The sequence below is a fragment of the Emys orbicularis genome, chromosome 7, assembly GCF_028017835.1.
Source record: "Emys orbicularis isolate rEmyOrb1 chromosome 7, rEmyOrb1.hap1, whole genome shotgun sequence".
NCBI lineage: Eukaryota > Metazoa > Chordata > Testudines > Emydidae > Emys > Emys orbicularis.
In genome coordinates this window covers 51,076,363-51,095,528 of record NC_088689.1, presented here as the reverse complement: position 1 = coordinate 51,095,528, position 19,166 = coordinate 51,076,363, and the positions used below count along the sequence as shown (strand labels likewise).

The window sequence follows — 19,166 nt, the reverse complement described above, 5'->3', positions numbered from 1 at the left end:
CCAGGCCCCACCCCCACTCCACCCCTTCCCCCAAGGCCCCACCCCCACCCTGCCTCTTCCCACCCCCGCCCCTTCCCCGCCCAGTTCTGCCCCCCCCCCCCGGGTTCCTCTTCCCCCCCAGCGCCTCCTGAAGCCATGAAACATCTGACCGCAGAAGGGAGTGGGAGGTGCTGATCGGCAGGGCCACTGGCAGGCAGGAGGCGCTGGGGGGAGAAGGAAGTTCTAGTAGGGGGGCTCCTCCTCTCCCCCTCCACCAGCCTGCCTCTCGCTTTTCCGTTTGCCTCCTCAGCCCGCTCGCCCACCCGCCTCATCACGATGTTATCGAAGCATGGGGCCCCCCAAAGCGCGGGGCCTGGAGTGGTCACCCTGATTTGCTGTACCCAAGGGACAGCTCTGCTTCTAATCCTTACTTGTGCAAAGCTCCTATTGACTTAACTGGATGTTTAGCTTGCGTTGGAACTGCAGAATCAGGCCGTCAGTGTGTCAACCTATGGCGGGATGTGGTATTTGCTTTCTGTATTGCTTGAGTTATCCTGGGAATTTTTTATGGAAGGCTGTTCCCCCTACTCACACACTTAAACACTGTTTAACTCTGCACAGTATTAGCCCCATACTGTGATAATTAAGGCTATGTTTTAGTCACGAGTATTTTTAATAAAAATCATGGATAGGGCACTAAACAAAAATTCATAGCCCCTGTCCTGTCCATGACTTTTACTATATACCTCTGACTAAAACTGGGAGGGGGGAGATGGCTGGGGGGTGCGCGGGTGTTTGGGGGGGGGCGCAGCCCACGGGGTGCCGCAGGTGCTCAGGGTGTGTGTGGGTGCTCGGGGGAGGAGGGAGTGCGCTGCAAGTGCTGGGGGGGCATGGCCCGGGGGGTGCCGCAGGTGCTCGGAGGGGGGCGCAGTCTGGGGGCACTGCGGGGCTGGGGCAAGCTCCCTACCCGGCTCCTGAGCTCCATGTGCTGCCTCCACTCTGCCCTAAGCCCCGGAACTGCGGCCAATGGGAGCTGCGGGGGCGGTGCCTGCGGGCAGAGGCAGCACGTGGCGCTAGGAGCTGAGGGAGGGGAGTTCCTGTCGCTCTTCCGGGGAGTCCCGCACCCCAACCCCCAGCCCTGAGCCCCCCCACAACCAAACTCCTGCTGCTGGGGGGTGGGGCGAGACTGCCCCAGCAGCAGCCGGTACGACTGGCCCAGGGGCTGCCCAAGCTGATCAGGTGGCTCCCGGGCCAGTTGCACCGGCTGCTGCAGAAGTCACGGAAACCATGACTTCCGTGACAAACACGAAGCCCTAGTCATAATTGAATTTCAAATATTGATAAGTCAATCACACTAGAATAACACTGACAGACTTTCAGCTGGGCCCCTAAAGTATTACTGCATCACAGAGGGAAATTGTCCTTTTTGCAGGAATTAAGTAGAACTCAAAAGAACTTTCTCTTCAGAGCAGTAACTCATTTCAGTTTTCACCATCCCATATAGAGGCATTTTGGGGACAATGCCATGTCGTGGTTCCATAGATTCTTTTGGATTGTGTTGGTGAAGTGCATCACGGCTGAACTTTTTTTTTTAAACCAGTTATACTGTTTAAATCATCAAATACTGCATGGGGATATTTCCTGAGAGGAATGCAAGTGATGTGAATGCCACTAAAACATGCAGGAAGCACTGTCAGACATCACTCCAAGAGAACAATCTAAGTCAATGTGCTTGTCACTCAGTACCAAAAGCCTGTCTCGGTTGGGTAGATCACTCTTCTCAAAATTTTAGTGCTTCTTGTAAATAAGGTATTTTTGGTTGTACCCAAAACATGAATAAAGATAGCAAATACTCTCTGACCACACAAATCTGATCTTTTATCTTACATTTTTTAGACCTTAATCTCATGAACTGCTTTGAATACAAATTACTCAAATCTAAACTGAGATGGTAAACATTTCTGCATTGGGAATAATGCATTGGTTCCACCTTTATATACTGTCATTAAAGGTAATTTAAAAACGAATCCTTTTAAATGGGAATATCAGTTCTAGTCATAAATCCAACAAATACCAGCATAGACATATGAAAGTCCTCCACTGAGAAGGTTTCACAAGATAAACAACCAGTAAGTGTTTGTTTTAGGCTAGAACCTGCATCCCTCGTTTTACTCATTTTCAATGTTTTTTTCTTTAAATGTTTCTTGAATTTTGGCTTTGTTTTCAAGAAAGTCAATATCCTCACAGCATGTTTAAAGATCTTCAGGGTACAACTTTGCTCTGTCATCTGTCCAACTGTACATCAGACATAGTTTTTGATTTTCTCTTCTTTCGATTAGCTCTTTTATTAGGGCCTGTTTTTTCTGTAAAACACTTACTTCAGACAACCAGGTGCAATGATTCAAGTAAGCAGACAACAATAATTATGGGCATGTAGCATGCTAAAGTATGGCAAGTGTTGAATACCTACAATATGCTAGCCAGGCCATTGTACAAGAATGACAAATTAACTTTTAACGCAGGCAGTTTCTCTAATCCTTTTCAACAGGGCATTAGTAATTCTTCCGTATTCCACGGAGAGGATAAATTTGCATCAGGATGCCTTGACTTTCAAGTTCATGTGGAAATGCCAATCCCATCAATTTCTATTACCCTGGATTTATGTGACTTTAAAAAAAACAACCACATAATGATTTATCATATGGTTGTACAGGTATAAAAGCTAAATCCCAAAAGGTTCATGGTCTGGTTTGAGGTTTAGTTACAAAATTTAGCTAACCCCAATCTGACAGATTATTATTTCAAAGTTATGCGAACTGAAATAGCCCAACATTTGTGTATTTAACGTAATGTGTGGGAGGCAACAGGAACAAGGATTTTTTCCACTGTTTTGGGGGAAATGGTGTGAAATTACTGTCCCATCCCAATGGGGAAAAATCACAGACCAACTCCCACTGGTGAAACATAGCAGGCCAAAAATAGGGAGAAAGCCAAGATTTGATGACAAGTGCGTCAAAAAAGGGGCAGTTAGCAATTTCCCCATTGTTAGCTTAAATACTTGCAGGCACTCAGGGGACCAGTGTCATGGAGCTCTATCCTCCATTACAGCATATACCTTGGAAGATAGGTCCGGCATAAAAATTTGCCATAGTAAACTAGCAGATGAGAAAATGCCACAATTCCATCATACTTGTGAAGAAAGGAGCTACACACACTGCCACTTCTTTTCCCATTGCCCTATGCCCTAAGTAAAATCTGTCCCCAAAATAGCACATTGCCCTGGATGGAGATGCAAGCCTGCCCATCAGAGCTGCTGTAAGACTGCTTGCAAATATAATTAGTGTTTCCTAGTGCTTTGTCCAGTAATCAGAATATTCTCCAAATAACAAACTCCAGGGAAAGGATCTCTACTGTCTGGTCCATTATTTTCTGAAAAACTGCAGACACCTACAGTAGATAATCTGATTCACTCAAAACAGATCTCTTGGAAGTATTTACAGCCACCAATATTTTAGATCCTGCGGCCAGGTCTGCCTGCAGATAACTTTGAGAGAGGATCAGATTGGTATGCTGTCCCTTCTGTTAGCTGGACACACAGGTCTTAGGCAGCACGCATCTGTTGATCGAACTCTGGTGGGTCATCAAAAATTTGAAATGTCCACAAAGGCAAATAGAACCCTCTGCACCACAGACACAAAATAGTGAACAATACAGATGATGTTACTTCATTTGCAGTGTCTACAATTCACCCAGCTGGTACTGGATTTGCACTGTGTACCCTTTTGCAGTTGCAACCTGGCTCTTACCCTTTTCAATTGACCCTTCCCTGATACAAAGAACAATCACATGCCTTTAACCCCTAAAAAAATCTTTTCCCATTCCCCACATACAGACAAAGATCTTCATCTCGCCAGGCAATCCCTTCCTCAAAAAGCTAGGTTTCTAGCCTCAGTAATAAGGGAGTACAACTCACTCGTCATGGAACTGCACTGACACCATAATGTCCCCTTAGCTGCAGTCTCTTATCTGGGAAGATGTTAGTCCCATATCTGTTTCATTAGCTGACCTCCCAGAAACTTTCTGTGGAATAAGCAATATAGTTCAAAGTACTGCTCCCATATCAATTTAAATCCTGAGTAGCTCCCGATTGACACACAAGGTTATCCTACACAGGGTGGAGCTAACAGGCTTCCTGTCTGCAGTTTAAATAGTGCTGGTTCCAATACTGACATATGTTGTTAACCACCACTGGTCATCATCTTCCCATCGAGTGAAATCTGTCTGGATTGCCTGCCCACCTGGGCTCTAGAGTCCTTTTCTAAGTATCTTTGCTTCCCACAATTCTGACAAACTGTACGTACAGCATCCCTAGAAGCTTCATGGCCCACTATACTGGAAACATGTTAGTGTTCATAACCGCTTGTGTTTTGCTGTAATCCTGTCTCCAACACTATTCAGAATTTTTGCTTCTCTTCATCTTGTATTGGGTGGCCTTATCAGCAGCAGGGTTTCAATGGTGCATTGCCAAAATTTCACTGATTGCTCCTAAAGGCAGTAATCCTGCTAGTTGCGTGACTGCATGGCCTTGCTGTGTGATATGAGAGGTGCAGCAAATTGTGATCCTTTCTTCCAGGAGAGCTTACCCAAACAGGAGAGATTCAGTAACCAACTGTGAAGTCCTAAATAGTGGATAGACTGGTTAATTTAGGCTGTCTTCTCCAGAGGCTGATTTGAGTGCCTGCCATTGTGAAGTAAATAATTCTGAAGAGAAAATCATTCCAATTCCGATCGACCTGTCTACATCTGTGGTAGCACAACAGGACCCGGAAGGAAGAGAGACTTGAACTCTCTCCTTGTATTAGGATGGTGTTGCACATGGTGCTTTGGACCCATGTCTTTCATAGTTGATGAAGACTAACAGGGAAGTATTGGGCCCAATGTTGGTGGAGATTGTCAAGGCCACTATTGAGAAGTCCAACTGGTCTTAGAGGACTTCAGAAACTTCTCTCAAGAAACCACCACTCAATGCCGAGAATCAGGGCTGCTACATACTGATTTTTAAACTTCCATATCTGGGATGGCTCTTGATTTTCATCTGCTCCTAGATGATCTTAGGAAGAACTGACTATGGTGGTTTTTCTCCATTTGCATCCATCCAAGAGGCTGTGACCCTCTCTGTCAAGTACAGACCTTGATGCAGTAATTCATGCCTTTTTCACTGCAAAATTATAATATGGTAATGAGCTCTGCATAGGACTACCCTTTACACATGCACTCAAACAGCAAGATGCTGCAGAAGAATGTGGCTCTTTGCAAAGTGCTGTATCTCAGCATATGCACACAGCATGAATACTTCAGACTCTGCACTGCCTTTCTGTTGGTTTCCAGGTGGAGTTTAAGGTGTAAGTTTGGACCTATAAAGCTCTTTGTAGCTTGTATTCCTGAGACACAAAAACTTTTTTTCTGCTGCAGCAGAGATTATCTGGAACTCCACTGGTATGCCAACTGCTAGCAGGATGTTCTTTTTGTGGGCCCCTTGCCCTCAGAATAACTTCCTTCCACTGCAGCCAAAATAGCCCAAATATGTTGACCTAAGCCCATTGATTTTGGCAGATGTTGAGGCGGGGTGAGGTTTGAGGTGAGTCAGGTGAAGGTGAGGATTTGTATTTCAGGACTAGAGTTTTGCAGAAACCATGATGGGAAATTCTGATTTTGTTGGAGTGACTTCTTTTATACAGAAAAATGTTGGTTTGTTACTGTTGTTTTCATCATGACAGGATCATGCTTTTAATCATCTGTCAATGGTGCAAAGAACCTGGAATGGACATTCTTTTTATGTTGTAATTGAAATAGATAGATGTGCAGTTGGAATCAAATGTCTGATTATCATCAAAGTGATTCACGTCCTTCCCAAACTTACAATAATAATCAAACTCTGGATCCTTTCCTGGTCATAACAAAAGTCCTAAGAGCAATTAAATTTAAATTAAAATAACATTCCATTAGATTTTCAGGAAGACCCCAGCCTGGCCTCTATCTTAGAGGGCACAAAATTCTACTTGCAGTGAATTGTATTCGCTATTACAAAATCGAAATAATAAAAATGAAGGTTAGACATGAAAAACAGCCTTTACAGCAGTGGTCACCAACCGGTTGATCGCGATCGACTGGTCAATCCTAGATGATCTCCCAGTCGATCATGATCTCCAGCGGCGCAGCGGGGCTGCCACTAAGGCAGGCTCCCTGCCTGTCCCGGCCCCACACCACTCCCGGAAGCAGCCAGCTCCTGCCTCCAAACTCCCTCGCAGAGCCCACACCTCCCCTGCACCCCAACACTCTGCCCCAGCCCGGAGCCTCCTCCTGCACCCAAACTCCCTCCCAGAGCTTGCACCCCTCACCCTCTCCTGCACCCCAACCCTCTGCCCCAGGCTCGGCCCAGAGCCCCCTCCCACACTGCGAACCCCTCGGCCCCAGCCCAGAGCCTGCACCCCCTCCCAAACCCCAAACCCAGCCCAGTGCAAGTGAGTGAGGGTAGGGGAGAGTGAGCGATGGAGGGCAGGGGGGGGGGGATGGAGTGAGCGGGGCGAGGCTTTGGGGAAGATGCAGGGCCTCAGGGAAGGGGCGAGGTAGATCCTGGGTTGCCCTTAAATTCAAAAAGTGATCTTGGGTGTAAAAGGTTGGAGACCAATGCTTTACAGTATTGCTCAGTATCAGCATTAATGAGAGCTCCAGATTTGCTGTTGTTTAATCCAAGAACTAAATCCTGTGTGAGATCCTCTAGAGAAAGTAGAGTCTGTGACAGCATATGCAGAACAGAGTTTGCCTCAAAAGTACAGCTACCCAATATTCTTCACAACAGATCTAAGACACAATTACTGATAAGTTATGCTTCATTTTCTAGTTCTCCTTTAAAAAGCAACAGAGGGTCCTGTGGCACCTTTAAGACTAACAGAAGTATTGGGAGCATAAGCTTTCGTGGGTAAGAACCTCACTTCTTCAGCACAGTAGGTTTATGGAGCACAACAACCTCCTTTAATACTTGTTTAACAATCAAAAGTGGGACTTAAGTGGTATGTGCTAGTCTTCTGAACCAGGGTCAATTTCACCCTAAGTGCATGAATAAAAATCTGCTGGATCAGACCTCAAGTATTATGAAGATAATTCACAATACAGCTATGCTATCTTTTTACCCCAAAACTGACATGAAAATTTTTATTCAACTTCTGAACAAATCTATAGCTTTTCTGTTAATTTACTAGAATAAATCAGTCAGATTTTAAATTTTTTAAAAGTCTGTCTAGCAAATTCTGAGAACTCATAAAACAAAGCGAACAGTATCTAGTTATAACCTCTGTTAACGTTAATAAGTTCTTTCCCACACCGTAAGCAGCTCTAGATTCAACTTTTGTTGAATTAATCATTATACAAACTTTTAAACTATGTTAAAAGTTAGTGAAAATAGCTTCATCATAAACACAAGGCCAAATTCTTCCCTTTGGATGCATGTGAGGGACATCAAGGGCATCCCACAAGTGCACAAATGGGCAGAACTTTGTCCATGGTTTGTATTACTGCATAAAAAGGCTGCAATAACACATGTGGACATAGGGATTAATCCTGAAAGATGCTGAGTACTTTGGCCCTAATCCTACAAAACATTTAAGGGCATGCCTAACTACACAAGTAGTTTCATTGACTTCAGCGGGGCTACTCACATGCTCACCGTTAATTATGTGCTTACATGCTTTGCTGGATCAGGACCAGAGTGCTCAGCTTCTTGCAAGATCAAGCCCACAATGGAGCAAATCCTTCAGTCCTTATTTCAACCCCTTTCTTCCCCCATTCAGGTTAATGGACATGGTAGTGGTCTCAGTAAGCATTGTAAAAAGACTGAAGAACGTGGCCTTATATAGATAAAACATAAACACTAGCGAGGTGGTACAAAGCACATACCGGATCCTTTGATGGTACCAGCAATTCTTCAATCATCATGCTGTCTCGTGCATAGGAACTTCTGTTCAGAGTGTAGGACCTATCCGAACTGAAGGAGCGGAGGCTGTTGTATTTACAATTTACCATAGAACATGTAGATGACAATGGGATGAACAAAAACAAATTAATACATGCAACTTCCAGGGAAATGCAAAAGATGATAAAATATACATAATCTCTGAAGAAGAATAAATGAGACACTAAAAAAACTGAATATTAAACTTTTTACAATGTTATTTTCTTTTCTATCATACTCATAACCAATAGTCCTAAGGAATGCTTGCTTATTGCTTTGCTGTTCAGATTGAGATTAAATCTATGCAAAAATATATTCAGATATTTATGCTAGCTCTGAAAAATGTCCAAAACACTTTTAGGCCCTGATCCTGCAATTGAATCCATTCGGGTGGATCCTGACCTCACTGGGGTTCTGTGTATGTGCAGGCTCTGCCCACACGGATCAAACTGCAGGATCAGGGTCTTAAACTGGTTCCATTTTCAGAGTTTGTCTCAGCTTTTTGGGGCTGAGCTACTTTTAACTTTATTATGAAAACCCTATTTATTTATTTTTCCACTAATTAAAAATATAGTAATTTGTAAAAAAGGTTCCTTGTTCACAATTAAAGAGTGAGGAAATATATTAGTTTTTGGTGTTATTTTGCGGATGTTATACACTTTGGAAATTAAGAATGACAAATCCGAATATGCTGTGACTAAAGAAAATAAATGTGTGCGCATATTACATTTAGCCCTGGAAGATACATATAGTATGTGTTAGAAAACATGCTACAAGTTCAGACATGCTTGCTAGGTGAATAAAAACAAATTCAAACAAAAAAACAGCATCTAGAAAGATGAATATGATTTTAAACAAGTATCTTTTTTCAATGTAAAGCTCTACAATTTACTACATGCACCTTGTACTTGTCACTAGAACTTTTCTAAGTTCCTCAAAATATTCATTAAATTTCTCATTACACTGCACCCTGCTAATTTTAATGGAATCAGAATTGGAACCTTTATTACTATAAGCATATATTAATCAAACTTTTTAAATTATAAAGGCTGTAAAGAAATCGTGTCATATTTGTTATGTCACCATAAAAAAAGAATATTTTCTAATATTAAACAAAAAAAGGCATGCCACTTCACAATGCTGAGTAAAATGAAAATGAGCAATGGCAACAGCAGAGAAAAGTCATGAGGGTGTCATGCCTTCTTACCTGATTTTAGGACTATTTAAAGAAATTTACAGGGGAAAAGAAACAGGAGAAATAGAAAGCGAGGAATCAGACTGGAAAAAGCAAAATGCTATGGCTGGATGACATATTTAATGTATTTTTTTCTTAATGTTACACTCAGAATCAATAATAGGATACAGTCAGTGTGCTTTTTGCTAAATGCAATAAATTACATGAAAAGGCACTATATATTTGTCTCCTCTGAGCATAACATATACGTATGCAGATGTAAAAATGAGTTACACAGAAACAAAGAATAATGGTGCTGTTAAAATCAGAAGTATGAAAGCCTTAGAATTCTCTCAAGCGAAAAAAAAGGAGGTACAATTCCATTCTTAGATATAGATGATAGATCTCACCTTGGATATTCTGCTTTTCCACTCACCTGCATGGAAGTTACACAGGTGGGGAGAGCAGAGTAACAGTTGACATTTATCATGGAGATCTTAGAGCAGAATTTTGTGCATTACCTGCATTCTCTTCGCCCCCACTTATGTACTTGAACATTTACCACATACTGAAACTACAGCGTATTGATGGGCTTTGTCCATAATATAACTTATATTTTAAAATTAAGATTGTTAACTATGTTATTTAACCTTATAAAACTATTAGATTTTCCTGTAAAAGTAATTTTGCTTATCTTCTAACTAACACATATACTATTTTTAAGAGTACTTTAAGATCCCTTCTAGATGTATTATAATATAACATTTATTACATTACCTGAGGATTATAAGCAAAACAAAAGAATACAGAGCATTACTAAATGAGCAAAGTCAAAGTGCATGCTTCAATATCTAATGCAGCCACAACAAACAAGAGTGAAAAATAAACATCAAGCTTTACCTTATGGGAGATGCCATTCACTGTTAGACAATGAAATAACTTTTTACAACAGATCATTAAACTATAGGAAAAAGTCCTCAGGGCTCTGGCTTGTGAGGTTTAATTATTAGCTTCAAAATAATTCAACTATCAGTAAACACCCTGCTAGTCCACAACTGTGGAAGTAATCTGTGCGCATACAGCTTTGTTTGTTTCAAGCAAATTGTACAATGCAATAAATTTTAGCAAAAATTTTCAACAATCCAAACATCTGTGCTAGAAACACAAGGGTTGAAATCAACAGTGTTCTGTAATATATGTTTTGAAATATTGACCTATTTTCCTTAACGAGAAATCTGTTTATTCCCTAGCAAATGAAATAGGGTAATGGATTTGGGTTAACAATAAAAGTGTAAAAATTTAATTTGTTTTTGGAATATTTTTATATTGAATGTTTCTATTTGATTCTTAATTTGCACTTTTAAAGAAACAAATGTATTGATGTAGCCAAATGAATATCATTCATTTTTTCCAGTTTTAGTCTATGGTGTTCACATTCATCTGATAAAGCAGGCACAGTAGGGAATATATAAACATGTGCTAATGACTGAAAGAAGCTTTTTTTGCTAGATGGTCTGTATTAGCTTTTAGACAGATGCTCTATGTAGGTTACCAGCTGTTTGAAAAGAAGCACTTTTTATATTTCTAAAGCATGAGTGGATACTAGAAAAAATGAACAATTAATTTTCTGTATCATTGCCACACTGAAGCCAACATGAATTAACAATACAAAACCAAACAGCAATGAATGTATATTTTAAACATAAGGGATTATCAGATTGCTAAAACATGCATCCACCATTTTTTATTTAAAATTGATTTTGGTAACGTGTGAAAAAATGCACTGGATTTGAAACAGAGTGTACTTGTGATGAAGTATAAAAATTAAATACAATACCTGGCAGAGCGGGCTCCTAGACTAAAGCCCATGTATCCTTCAGCAGGCAGGGAATCATCTCCCAACTCTTTTAGATCCTGCGGCCCAAGATATTTGTCTGTATCACCTGTCATTGCATCCTCACCTGCCAGTATAAAAGCAAACTGAAATCAGAAGTTACATGTATCATAAATGTTCATGTGTTCAGTAATTCATAATATCCTTCCACTGCTTTCCAACAAGTGATCAATCACATCACATCCCCAGAGGTTTTTTTCCATAGTAGAATGTCAATTATCTACCATCTGCATAGGTTTGAAAAAAATTCTATACAAGTGGTTAGTATAAGGGGCCAAAGTTCTTGATACTATAAATCCACTGATTCAAGAGTTATACCAGGAATGAAGTTAGCCAATTATTCTTGCAACCTAAGCCTCTCTCTATGGGTTTAACACCGCATAACATCTTTGCCCCTTCCTTACAAAAAAAGACATGAAGATGAATGAAAGGCAGGTCATTCTATAATCTTGAATAGCAGTTTTTAGTCATTATCTGTTTGCAGACTCGCATTGAAGAGTGAAGCATGTTTGAATGGACACTGAATGGAAGGCCAGGCCCACCTCTTCTTTTGATTTTCTCCCAAATGTTTTACAAACTTGAATTAGTATTAGATTTTTCTTAATGCTTTTTACATTAATATATGCTGAGGTTCCTAGCAGTACGATCATTTTATTAAGATAAAGTAAATCATTTGTCAAGAATGTTCATTACTGTATATGATGGGGGAGTGACATCATGACTAATACTAGAATAGATTAGAGCAAAACATATATCTAAATTATTCTTGAATTACTAAGGCTTGGTCTACACTAATCCCCCAAATCGAACTAAGGTACGCAACTTCAGCTACGTGAATAACGTAGCTGAAGTTCGAAGTACCTTAGTTCGATCTTACCTCGGTCCACACGCGGCAGGCAGGCTCCCCCGTCGACTCCGCGGTACTCCTCTCGCCGAGCAGGAGTACCGCTGTCGACGGCGAGCACTTCCGGGTTCGACTTATCGCGTCCAGACAAGACACGATAAGTCGAACCCAGAAGTTCGATTGCCAGCCGCCGAACTAGCGGCTGGGTATAGACGTACCCTAAGAATCTGAAGTTAAAAAATTCACCCCAATGACTGTGCTAATTTCAACAATGCTAGATATTTATGAACTAACAGCTGTCTAGATATTAATTGTGAAGTAAAAACCTGGTAAATTTGTAAAAAGGAAAACTGAAAGTAATAAAAGCTGCTCTTTGAAAAGAACACAGTACCGTTAGAAAGGGTTAACTAACTAACTTGCTTTCACTAAGTGCATCTGAACACCATTACATCATACTGAAAACTACATTCCAGCAGTGACAGAGCAGGTCTAAAATATGCCCCTTGTGGTTTTAGGATTTTCTTTCCTGTCCTCTCTATAATACAGAGTACAGAGCACTGTAGCTAAATTTATTACATTTATAAATTCAAACTCTATCCCTTTTCTTGTTGAACACGTTTTTGAGTACATAAAAGTTGCACAAAAGAGAAAAGAGTTCACATGTTGCATTCACAAAGGTGACTGATTCATAAACCTCAGCTATATTTTTCCAATTTCTTCATTCAGTAGAGTTTAGACTTTCCATTCACTTAATTCAGGAAACCACAGACTGAGCTCTGTTTTTAAACTACCAATCAATTCTAAAAATACCCTTTCAGCTACTGTTTGCAAACGACAAAATAAACAGATCAACTTTCTACTGCAACGCAGCAACAGAAATTATTTTAAGTAACAATTTAAAGGCTAAAATGTTTGTAATATAATATCATAGAGCATAAAATTCTGAAAAAACATTAAATACTAAATTTAACTGTAAAAGTCTTACTGTTTTGGAAAGCCATTTTCACCAGTCTGGTCTATAAGCTTTTTTTTCCTGATGTTTCCAAGAATTCCTATTAGTCCTATTAGTCTTTAAACAGTGATTAGGAGTTAATCTCCAAACCAGCACAAGCAAACTAATCCCTGTGGGTCATATTCACTTTCCACACAACTGAGATCTTCTTAACACCTTGATCTCTTCGTACGTATTTTAAGAAATATGTATCTTTGTCCTCTCAACTCAGATAAAAAAATCTTTGCAAATATGAAACAAAGTGAAAAATAATGACAACTTATTTGAAGTTAAGATCCTTTTTAATCACTCTATAGACATCCTTTTAAAGCTTCTTCTGATTGGATTAAAACTTCTTTGGCAAGCCTCTTGAATGGCGACATAAATGCAAGCACTTGAGTTATTTGTATGTAAATAGGGGTACTGCTAGGGTGTAGCTTTTCTGTAACTTGACACCAAGGGAAGGCTCAGAGGCTAAACATGTAACACAGTACTGACTGGGGCTGCCTAAAATCAAGGAAAACGGAGCTAGGCACAGTACTCCGTTGGCCGGAGATTCCAGCTGAACTAGTATTAATGCGACATTACAAACACAGGGCTAAGAGACAGGTAGATACACTAAAGTATTGGTTGGACCAGGGAGTGCCACTGAGCTGATTTTTTAGATCTCGGCTAAGCAGGCAACAGATACGACAGACGCTTCTTTATGGCTATTCTCAGGTGAAGGGGCGGGAGGGGTTGCCTTTGAGCTCTGAAACGGACTCGAGGGCTTGGAGGAAAATCTGGCTCCAGCGCTAACCAGAACCTTGCAGTGCAATCTTTCAGCCCCTGTCAGGGAGCAACAAGACAAGTAGTAGCCAGCGATGGCCGAGGTCCTGGCTGTCTGCAACACAGCCCTCTCGTCTCTGGTGGGTGGGGAGAAAGGAGGGGGAATGTCATTCTGCCACCACGAGAGAGCCGCAGGAAACAGGAGATGGGTGGGTGGCTGGGAGTGGAATCTCTGGGTCAGCTGGAAAATTCTCCCCGTCTCTCCCCCTCCTCCCAATCCACAGTGTGTGTTGTGCTGCTTTGCTGCACCACTCGGGGTGCCTATGCAGCGGTGTGAAAGGGAGCAACATGGTGATCGCCAAAGGCCTCTGCGTGGGCGCTTTAATCCCTTTCTCTGCGCTGCGAGCACACCCGGAGCAGAGCAGAGCAGCAGAGGAGCACAGCGCAGCAGCCTGAGTGGGGCGAGACAACATGCAGGGGGGCTCTGAGCCTCCCCCGCTGCAGCCGCAGTCTTGCTGGCAGCAGAATGGCGGAGAAGGAGACAGGCGCATGGCAGGCGAAAATCAAACATGAAGGGTTAGATCCCGAAGGCTCCACTCTTATCAAAATGCGATGCCTTGCAGTGCTAGTTACAGAGCCTTCCAAGGGCTTCATCAGTTGCGGCTAATCCTCAGCGTATAACCACATAGCTACAAACACTTTCCCAGCCACAGCTCAACTTTTCGGGTCTGGCAAAGCCATCCAGACTGTCAAGCACTAAAAAGTCTCCCCTGGCCATGTGCTCATGTATAAACTCACTTACTGAGAAGAGAGATGGCCCCAAGCAAAGGAGTTCGAATCTGGATCCCGAGCAGGTACTAAACTTTCCTACACTGATGGGGGGTTTGGAACCCATAGTTTGGTTCAACCCCACTATAGAGATAGGTAGGGATAGCCACAAAGTTTGGATCCAGATCTGAATTTTTCCCAAATTCAAGGGTGCTCAGATCCAGAGCCCCATTTCCGTATCAGAAGGATTCAGCTGAGAATGATCAGAGAGAAAACTGAAATACACACCTGGGGGAAAAAACAGCTGACCCTGAGGAGAAGGTAGGAGGCAAGAGAGGCAGCTCTGGAAGATAAGGAGTCAGAGTTGGTTCAGGGGAGTGGCTGATTGCTGGGAGAGTGGAGAGAGCTGACCAGCAGGAAAGTGGGAGAGGCCCTTACTTGGGGTGACCATATTTACACCTAGTAAAATTACTGATATTCAAGTGAGTTCAATGGCAATCAATCAAAACTATGCAGTACAAACATTCATATTATCAAGTTGACTGAGCCCCTGTTAAAAAGAAATACTGCCTTGTTGGATTCTTTTTATTTAACTTCTTATCTTTAAGGCTTTAGGGTTTACATGGGGAGGGGTGACACATACACACCTCCCCACACACACACAAAGGGAGAGGTGACACACACACAAACACCTCTCTCACACAGCAGGATTGACCGACCGACCCACCCAACCCTCCCTGCCTGGTGTTATTCACCCTCCATGCCTGGCTGGGCCCCTGGGACGGACCCGCCTCTCCTGGTACCTGGCGCCACACCTTCCTGAAGCAACACATGGCGGGGGGGCATGCAGGGTCACATTTCCCCCCACCCACCCCAGATTTCTGTCAGGTTCACACCGGAATGTGGCCAGCAGCAGCCTTTCGGCACTGTGTGGGAGGGTCGGGACGGGACGGGAGCTGCTTCAACCGCAGGAGGGGAGGGATGACCTGGTCCCTGTCTTTGCAGCTCTCATCTCTCCTCTCCTCTCCCCCCCACCTGGAAGCAGCTTGTCCCTTCCTGCCCATACAGCACGGGCAGGAAAGGGTTAAGCCCTAAGGATTCATTGTGCACCAGGGCCCAGGCAGGGCTGGTGCAAGGATATTTTGCGCCCTAGACAAAACGTCCACCTTGCATCCCCCCCCACCCCTTGCACATCGGTTCATTGAGGGGCAAATCCCAATGTGCCTTTATAGACCCCAGGGGCCAGCCATGCCCAGGGGCTGCTCCCCAGACCAGGTTCCCCCTCCCTGCCCCCTGAACTCCCCTGGAGGATGCACAGCCCCCCCCCACGAGCCCTCCCCTCCCCAATCCACCCCTGCGGCCCCCGCTCCAAGTCCACTCACTGGCTTTGCCGGGCTTGGGCCGCTGCAGCAGCTTGGCAGGGAGGAGCCGGCTTCCGGAGGCACCGGAGAGCCAGAGCATCCCGCTTGCGGCGGTGGCAAACCCCAGCCATGGAGGAGCTGGCGCGGTGCAGGGGGGCAGCAGCCCTGCAAAGGCGGCGACACCGGTAGCGGGGCCCACCGCCCATCCTGCCCAGGCTGCGGCCCAGCACCCCCCGCCCCTGGGGCTCCTGCAGGCTGCAGCAGATGCATGCGGGCGCCGGCCCCCGTGCACCCCACAGCTGCCCCCTCACCGCGCTCGGGCTCTGTGGCTCCTGGGCATGTGAGCTGCCACCAGGGCGCGGGACCCTAAGCCTGCTCCGGGAGGGGCAGCGGTGGCGGCGGCTCACACTCCCGGGAGCCGCAGAGCCCGAGTGTGGTGAGGGAGGAGCCGGGTGGCGCACGGGGGCCGCCACCCGCATGCATCCGCTGCAGCCTGCAGGAGCCCCCCGGGGGGGGGGGTGCCGGGCCGCAGCCTGGGCAGGAGGGGCGGGGCGTGTGGCTGCTCCCCGCTAGCGCCGCCGCCGCCTTTGCAGGGCTGCTGATCCTCCCTGCGCCGCGCCGGGTCCTCCATGGCTGGGGCTTGCTGCCCCTGCAAGCCAACGCTCTGGCTCTCCAGTGCCTCCAGAAGGTGGCTCCTCCCTGCAGAGCCAGGGCACCGCTTTTTGGCGCCCCCAACCAGTTGGCACCCTAGGCGACCGACTAGTTCGCCTAGTGGTTGCACCAGCCCTGGGCCCAGGGAACCTGACTGCAGAGGCTTTAGTGAATCCTGCCGAAGAGGTGGCTCAGCAGGGAAGGGTGCCTAGGGGATAGAGCAGCCCTGCGCTCCCTGTGGGGAGGACCTGGAGGGGGGGGAGGAGGGTGAAGAGGATGCTAAGCCCCTGCCCTGGGGGCTGCTGTGGAGCCTGCAGGTTCAGAGCATGAACAGGCTGGAAATCACTTTCCCCCCACCGCCACTCCAAAGCTTAGCTGATTTAGCTGAGGGGTGGAGAGGCTGCCTCCTGTCAGCGCTGTGCGGGGCTTTGGCACATGCAGGTCTTGGCTCCTCCTGGCTAGCGCCCCAGTCTGGAGGGTCTTGGGCTTTCCCGGGGCGCCGGCCCAGCCAGAGGTAGTGGGGGAAGGAAGGAGCCTGTCGGCCAGGTTGTTGGTGAGCTGAGCGCTCCAACCAGGGACTGGTTCTCCACACAGCGCTGGGAGCAGGTCGCTCCCCACAGAAGGGATATGGAGGAACAGTGGAGTGGGAGAGGGAGGTGAAGGGGCAAAGCAGGGAGAGGACAGCTAGAGGGGGAGATTGTAAAGGGCTGATGGGTGTGCAGCAGAGGTGACACGTAACCAGCCACCACCTGGCGCCTGCCCACACACACCAGCTACTACAGCTCACAGCGTGCAGCCAGCGCCAGCCAGAAACAGGACGGGGGCAGGGCCCTGCTGGCAGGGCCAGCTCTAGGCACCAGCAAAACAAGCTGGTGCTTGGGGCGGCACATTTTTAGGGGCAGCATGGCCGGCGCCAGAATGCCGCCCCTAAAAATGTGCCCCGGCCTCCCTAGCTCACCTCCGCTGCTGCTGCTGCTGCCGCTCGCGCGCTGCTACTCGCCCTCCCTCCCAGGCTTGAGAGCCTGGGAGGGAGGGGGAGCAGCGGCGCGCGAATCAGCTGTTTCGCGCGCCGCGGCCGCTCGGGGTCTCCCCCTCCCTCCCAGGCTCTCAAACCTGGGAGGGAGGGGGGGATCCCGAGCGGCCGTTTCGCATGCCGCTGCTCCCCCTCCCTCCCAGGCTTGAGAGCCTGGGAGGGAGGGGGAGACTCCGAGTGGCCGCGGCGCGGGCGCTGCTTCTCCCCCTCCCTTCCTCCTAGGCTTGAGAGCCTGGGGGGAGGAGGCAGGGCTGGGGATTTGAGGAAGGGGCGGAATTGAGGCAGGGCCGGGGGTGGGGTAATTAAAAAACGGGGGTGGGGGGCGGCCAAAATTGTTTTTGCTTTGGGCGGCAAAAATCCTAGAGCCGGCCCTGCCTGCTGGCTGAGAGCCAGCATGCAGCAGGGACTGCGCTGACAGACCGGCAGGGGGAGCAGATGGCCCCGCGCTGCATCTTTGCCCCGCCACCAGCCTTGCACACCCACCCCCATCATCAGCCACTGGACCTCCCCCCCGCACTCACCACTGGTGGGCAGGGATCCAGCCAGCAGCAGGACTCACCGGTACTGATGGGGGCGGAGGAAGACAGACAATATGGGACAATTTGCCCGTTTTTAAGAAAAAGTCGGGAAGCCTGCAGGAAGGCTTAAATACGGGAGTGTCCCTTTAAAAACAGGACGACTGGTCACCCTACCCTTACTCTCTAGTTTATAAACAGAGCTTTACTTCTGCTTTGTTATTAGGAGGGTCTATAATTATAAAATTGATTATTTGTAGAAAAAAAGCCAACATCTAAAATCCGCAACTCACACACAAAGATTCTAGATCATAGTCTGGTCACATTATACAGTAAAAACCCAGCACCACAAAGCAAACAAATTGGCTCATTTCATTACTAGGATCCTCAGAATCATCAGAGCCATTTCAGGAAAAATCAGCTGCCATCCAAGCACACTTCTCATCACTGGAGATCTACCAGCAAGGCAGTGGCGGATTTAGAGTTAGTGAGGCCCTGTGCTCAGCTTCATTTTTTGGGCCCCTCCTTGGGACCCAGCCAAGAAAAAGACCATTCTCTCTTATCTCCCCCCCGCCCCCGTTTTTCATTCTTTTTTTCTTCATCCTCCTCCTATAAGTAATAGGAAGTAAATGAAAATAAAGTGAGGTACCTTGATTGTTTTTGTAGTCTAACTTATTTTCCCACAGACCACTTGAAAATCCGTGAGGGTCTCGGCGGACCACTTAATGATCTTTCCAAATATTGTTTGTACCATTAGCTACCTATTGTAAAGTGCTTTGGATAAGAGCGCTGTATAAAAAAAATGTAAAAAAATATTGGGGTGTGGTGTCTGGCCAGGACTTAGGGTGCGGGAGGGGGCTCAGGGCTGGGGGTGCAGGGTTTGGGAGGAAGTTATGGTGCAGGAGCAAGGCTGGGGGTTGGGGCATAGGCGCCGACTTCTAATGGCGCCGGTGGGTACTCGACCCCCCTCTGCCTCCGGCCAGGTCCCAACTCCATCCCTGCCCTGCCCCCTTCCTGCCCCCATTCCAACCCCTTCCCCAAAGTCCCCGCCCCAACTCCACCCCCTCCCTGCCCCTAATCAACTCCTTCCCCAAATCCCGGCCCCGGCCCGCCTCCTCCCCTGAGCATGCCACGTTCCCGCTCCTCCCCCCTCCCTCCCAGAGCTTACTACAGCTGTTTG

The 19,166-nt window shown here is 46.1% G+C and overlaps 1 protein-coding gene across 3 annotated transcripts in view; it reads right to left on the bottom strand.

Moving 5' to 3' along the window:
* Positions 1-19,166, bottom strand: part of ANK3 (ankyrin 3) — a 305,045-nt gene that overhangs the window by 76,867 nt on the left and 209,012 nt on the right. For 2 of the 3 annotated variants that reach the window (XM_065407161.1, XM_065407162.1), the window contains exons 24-25: positions 10,999-11,122; positions 7,933-8,035 (exon numbers count right to left, since the gene is read on the bottom strand). In XM_065407161.1, the coding sequence (XP_065263233.1) occupies positions 7,933-8,035; positions 10,999-11,122 (227 nt within the window). Of the gene's footprint in view, positions 1-7,932; positions 8,036-10,998; positions 11,123-14,377; positions 14,400-19,166 lie in introns of those variants that run through there. The other variant, XM_065407163.1, reaches the window with a different exon arrangement.